Source organism: Frankliniella occidentalis, unplaced genomic scaffold, assembly GCF_000697945.3.
Source record: "Frankliniella occidentalis isolate FOCC.00 unplaced genomic scaffold, Focc_3.1 Scaffold5, whole genome shotgun sequence".
Taxonomy (NCBI): Eukaryota; Metazoa; Arthropoda; class Insecta; order Thysanoptera; family Thripidae; genus Frankliniella; species Frankliniella occidentalis.
In genome coordinates, this window is record NW_026267135.1 from 2,167,136 (window position 1) to 2,173,039 (window position 5,904).

Genomic DNA, 5,904 nt, shown 5'->3' on the forward strand with positions numbered 1-5,904 from the left:
CAGGGCGGGGCGGGGCTCCAGTTATCGCCCTCCTGTGGCTGCCCCAACGCCCTACCACGCCTGCAGGCCCCTGCTGTCCGCTCCGCCCCATCCTCTCTCTCCCTCCAGGGCGACCCTCCTCCTCCGGGCCGACGCCTTATTCGCGCCACTTCAGGTGGTTCTAGAGCTCCAGGCCGCGCGGCCCCGCTTCGGCCGCCTCCTCCACGTCTTCCTTTCGACTCCCCTCTCCCTCCCCCCGTCGTCGGTCGTTAGATAGCTATTCGACCGCCTATACCTCACCACTCCGTCCTCTGCCGTCTCGATATGTGCTTACAAGCAGGAGAAATAGATAAGAAACAGTTTATAGAAATTCATTTATTGAAAAAACAAAAACCAACTACAAGAACAGGTACAGTACAAGAGATAAAGGTGATTGACTGAGAGAGAGTATAATCACTAGTGCGTTTTGTACACAGAGTGGCCCGCGGCGCCGCAGCCGTTCACCGGCGGGTGAGGAAGTAGTCCGCCATGACGCTCCTGTACAGGTCGAACAGTCGGTGGTCGCTCCCCTCGGAGATTCTCACCGCCTCGCTGACCATCCCCAGCAGCTTGTCCTCGTGCACGGTGTCCTCGCTCAGGTCGCACAGCCACTGGCACAACAGCTGCACCGCCATCTCTCCGCGCGCGCCGTGCCGCAGGCTGGCGGACATCGCCAGGGCGGCGGCTCGGCGCAGGGGCGGCAGCGCCGCCTCTGAGGCAGCCACCAGCTCCAGGGGTACTTCTCTGAGCAGCAGCAGCACGACGAGCACGCGGCTCCACTCCTCGTCCTGCCCGGAGCCCAGCGCCGCCACGGCCCTGCGCCGGATGTCCTGCAGCCCGCCCGCGCCCAGCAGGCCCTCCCCTTTACTGCTGACCCACCCGCAGAGCGTGCGGATCAGGGGGCCGCCATCTGGTGGAGTAGCGGCGACCTCCAGGGCCTCCACGGCCATGCCGCGCACCTCCCGCAGGTCCTTGTGGCCCAGGGCCAGCCACATCTCGTCCGCCATCCGCTCGAGCAGCGCCTCGGCTACGCTCGGCGCGCAGGGCATCATAACGCCGTGCTGCAGGGCGGTCAGCCCCTTAGCGTCCCGCGCGTACACGCTGAGGCCGTCCAGCCGCGGCACGCCGGTGTTCTTGTGCTTGGAGTAGACCCGGCGCAGGAGCTCCGCCTCCCGCTCCAGCAGGTACTCCACGATGGGGAGCGCGCTCACTAATGCCGCCGCGTGCAGGGCCGTGCGGCCATCACTGTCGACCTGCTGCAGCAGGCGCAGGCGCTTGTCTGCCTCCTTCTCCTTCCTTCTCAGCGCCGCCGCCGCCTCGGCCTTGTCCCGGAGCCTGTCCTCCCTCGTGTACCTGCTGGAGAGGGGCCGGAGGTGCTCCACGAACCGATCGAAGATCCGCTGCAGGTCCTTCCGCGAGCCGGCCTGCACCGCCACGCTCAGGGCTGACGGCTCCTCGCAGCCAGGAGGGTCGTCCTGGGCCTGGTCCCCCGCGTGCAGCGGCGGCACGAGTAGCTTGACCACGCCCAGATGACCCCACATGGCAGCCGCGTGGAGAGCAGGGGCCTTGCCTAGGCGCGGATCGGCCCCCTGTTGCAGCAGCCACTGCACCACCTTGCTGCTGCCCATTGCAGCAGCCGTGGATAGGGGTGTAACCTCGTCGGTTGTACTATGTGTCACTGTTGTGACCAACGCGTCAATGTCCGCGCCGTGGCGGACGAGGCATTCCACCGCATGAAGCTGACCGCCCTGTGCTGCCGCGCACAGCGCCCGCCCGAGGGCCGCCCTCACGCAGCCGCCGCCGCGCTTCCGGATGTGCTCGACCAGGACGTCGATGGTGTCCAGGCTACTATTGAATGCTGCCCGGTCAAGTGCTGTTTCACCATTGTCAACCTGGAGGAAAGGGTCAGCTCCGCGTTCTAGGAGAGTACGAGTAATCGTGGCGCGATCAAAAACTGCAGCGAAGTGGAGCACCGACTCATTTGAGTCAGCCATGCTCCAGCTCACGGCGCCAGGGCAGAGATTCAGCAGCCTCAGCAAGATTGCGTCGTTCCCTCCGGCGGCCGCCCCCAGCACGGCTAAGGACAGGTGGGGGGATGACTGCACGCGCCACCTGCACTTGCGCGCCCGCGCTCGAAGCTCGTCTAGCAGAAGGCAGAAGACTTGCTCGTGTCCACGGAAAGCGGCCTCCTGAGTGGCCTCCCAGCAGTCCCCGTCAGAGGGTGGAGGAGTGGCACCGAGCAGCAGCCGCACGGTGGGCACGCTGCCGCAGAGCGCAGCAGCGCAAAGAGCCGTCTGCTCGCCGCCCTCCTTGTACTGCATACCGGCCTCGATAAGCAGACGCACCACCTGGTCGCGCCCTCCAATGGCAGCTAGAAGTAGGAGATGTTGCCCTCTTTGGAGTACCGCGTTCAGGACGCGACGGTCTCCGAGCAGCACTCTCAACACCTCGGCGCGGCCCTCGACTACAGCGTCATTGGCAGGCAGCCAGGGTCGGTCTTGCACTGCAGAACATAAAACAGACGTTGGTTACAGAGCGTGTATTTGATTTCTACACGCAGGAAACGGATTACTTTAATAGGAAATCACATTGAAAAATTAGTTCCATCATACCAAGTAAATATCTTTGATTCAACAGAACAATTTTCTTGGCCTTGGTCATTTCCCACGGAAATCATTGATTCAAATCAAGATTATTGGTATCGATTAATCAAAAACTGTTTGTTTTAAGCAACCCGGCCTCTTCCTGAACATTGTTTTGTTTTAAGTTTTATTTTCCGGGTGTGGTCGTCTTTACGGGCTGCTCACCTGTAACTAGCAGCGCCTCCGCCGCGGCCGCGGTCCCAGCCACGTGCAGGGCTGTGTGTTCCCTCCAGTCCTTGGCGAGCGGGTCCACGGCCTCGGCGCCCAGCCCCAGCAGCCACCGCACCACGTGGACCTGGCCGCCCTGGGCCGCGGCGTGCAGCAGGGTGCGGTCCTGGCAGTCCCTGACGCTCACGTCGGCGCCGTCCTCCTCCACCAGGCGCTGCAGCTCGCCCAGGTCACCCTCTCTCGCGCAGCGGAACATGTCGCTCTTCAGCTCCACGAGGCGCAGCAGCCGCTCGTTCTCGGCCCGGGACCACCGCAGGTCTCGCAGCCGCGGCCTGGCGCCGTTGGGCTCCAGTGGTATGACTGAGCAGGCTCCTAAGAGAAGAAAGCGAAGCATCTCTAGATCGAAAGGGGAGCTGAACCTAGTAAATGCAGTTTTGGAAATACGTGTATTTTGATTCTCCTTTTTTGCGTGAAGTTGACGAAGCGTCAGTGAAGTTTGTGATAAAAATGAGTTCACAGCGAAGACCTCATCGAGGTGGTTCAGGTAATTCCGTAGCTGGCGTCCGAAAAGGGCGGGAGAGAAGGGAACGGTCGTGGGCACAACAATGTCGTCCTCGTGCCAGCGAGACGCGAGCTCCCTTAAAGCTCCGAGGAAAGCGAACTCAGCCAGTGGAGCCGTGACATTTGAAATGGCTTTAATGACTTCGCGTATGATGGTCAGCTGGTGACTGCTTTTAGTTGGCAGAGTGATTTTATTAAGATCATTCTGAAATCCTATTGTACTCTCTGTACTTTTAGATACGGTGAGACGCATGACACGAGGTAGTATTTGCGGAACATATGCTAAAGCGAATTCAGCAACGAGGACAAAGAAACGAAGTGACAAAGTCAACATGTTGACACGTAAAAACGTTGTAAGGAATGTGTTTTCTTTTTGAAATAATTTTAAAAAATTCTTCAGTTTTAGAGAAAAGCTGACAATGTTTTGAAATTTCTCTTTCGCTAAACGTTTTGCAGGTTTTAACAATTTAATCACTTCGTCAATAATTAAGTTTTCCGAGCAGTTAGCATTGCTATCCTTGGCTAAGTTCCCTCTACATGTCTCAAACCAGCCACATTCGGCGTTGTCCCCCATCTCGCTTCCCGCGACACATGAAGCTACAAACGCCGCGTTCCTCAGTTTCTCCAACTCCTCAGCCAGCTTCTTGCGCTCTGATTGCTTCATCTTCGACAAGGCCAGTGTCTTGGCGTTGGAGCCGTCCTCCCCGTGCTCCTGGTCGTCCCGGACGGTAGACATTACCTTCAGGACGCCGCCGGGCGCCATGGCCTCCACGAGGACGGCCCAGCGGGGGGACAGGTTCGGCGACAGCCAGGAGTACTTCACCCTCTCCCCCACCACGAACAGCGCCCAGCGCAGACCCAGCCAGCCCCAAGCCGACCAGGCGTCGTCCTCCAGACTGAGGAGTGCCTCGCAAGTGACGCCCAGGGTCTGGTTGATCTCCTTCAGCGAGTGCCAGTCCCTCAGCAGCGCGAAGTCCTTTCTGAGGTCTGTGAGGGCGCTGTCCACCACCGCGCCGAGGAGGGCAGCCCTCTCCTTCCGCGGCTCCTTCTTCAGCCTCCTCATGGCCGCCTCCTGGTCGGGCTCGGCGCGGTGCACCAGCACGTACTTCTCCAGCCGCTCCCTGAAGCACCGCAGGTGGGCCGCAGTGCTCGGGGCGGTGGCCACCAGGTGGGCCAGGGTTGGATAAATTGTGCACCCCTCGATGAACATGACGAGGAGGTACTCCATCTCCTCCCACGGCACCTTGTCGTACGTCGCCAGGAAGGCCGCTTTGACGCTGTGCAGGGCCAGAGCGCACACCCTGGCCAGCATCACGCTGTGGTCCGCGCTGCCCGGCGCCCGTTCGCGGCCCTGCAGCCGCTCCAGCTCGTCCTGGAGGCGCCGCGAGTACTCCAGCATGAAGTCTACGCGGCCCCACAGCTCGTGCCAGCGGACCAAGGCGTCCGGGGCTGGGGGGACGTCGCTCGTCGGGTCCGCCCGGGAGAGGCCGTAGCGGAGTGAGAGGAGGTTGGACATCACAAATCGCTTCATGTCCTCGCTCAGCGGCAGGTTGAGCGCACAGGCCGTGCGCCAGGCCTCGTCCAGGCCGTCCTCCAGGGCAAGCCCGCCCACCGCGCCGGCCGCTGAGACACACATCTCGCCTAAATGCTCCCCTTCCCCCCGCCGCATCGCGAGCAGCAGCGCGCTGGCCAGCGTCCCCGGCGCCACCCGCTCGCGCACCTCCTCGGGCATCCTGCGGGTCAGAAGACGCCCCTGACAAAACACCGTACACCCGACGCGGTTACTCGACTCGACGGCCAGCGACGCAGTCGGACACTCACCCTGCAAGGGACGGGGCGCCGTCCCCCATCCTGCTCCTGTATCCAGAGGCACCGCACCAGGACCTTCCTCTGCACGCAGTCGATGTGAATGACTCCAATACGTTTGCTCGTCTGCGACTTTGGGCCCCGCGCCGCGCCGACTTCCTCGCCTAATCTCTCTGTTATCTCTGATAAGGCCAGCTGTCGTATCGCTGGCCGCGCCCATCACTGTGGTGTCTGTAAAACGGTTAACGTCCTCGCCAATCTCACGTCCAAGATGAACGCAAGACATGCAAAAACGGCTCATCATTGTCCGCGACTTTCCATACGACCACACCGAACTCGTTTGATAGGGTATATCACCTGACGCAAACCGGATCCAAAGAAGAACAAGGGTTCTTCCTGAAGTCTTTCCTCCCTTGCTCTGATTGGCTGATGCCGACGAAGTTCATGAACTGGCCGCAAGGGCGGACAACCCCTAATGTCGGGTCCGAGAACTTCGTCGGCATCGGCCAATGAGCGGCAAGGAGGAAAGAGTTCAGGAAGAACTCTTGTTCTTCTTTGGATCCGGTTTGCGTCAGGTGAAATACCCTATTTCTCATACCCGCTTCACTACCGCCACGACAGCTCTTCCGAGCTGACATCTTTCTCCTCGCAGGCTAACTACCACGTCGCCCACGGCCCCGGCCCCGCCCCGCCCCGCCCCGCCCCGGTA

At 61.0% G+C, this 5,904-nt stretch overlaps 1 protein-coding gene across 1 annotated transcript; it reads right to left on the reverse strand.

Moving 5' to 3' along the window:
- Nucleotides 1-336: 336 nt before the first annotated feature.
- Nucleotides 337-5,333, reverse strand: LOC113210854 (uncharacterized). The gene is made up of 3 exons (XM_026429023.2): nucleotides 5,211-5,333; nucleotides 2,826-5,122; nucleotides 337-2,521 (listed from the first exon to the last, which is right to left on the reverse strand). Exons 1-3 carry the CDS (start codon nucleotides 5,237-5,239, stop codon nucleotides 480-482), a joined length of 4,368 nt encoding a protein of 1,455 aa, XP_026284808.1. The 5' UTR covers nucleotides 5,240-5,333; the 3' UTR covers nucleotides 337-479.
- Between the last annotated feature and the right edge of the window lie 571 nt (nucleotides 5,334-5,904).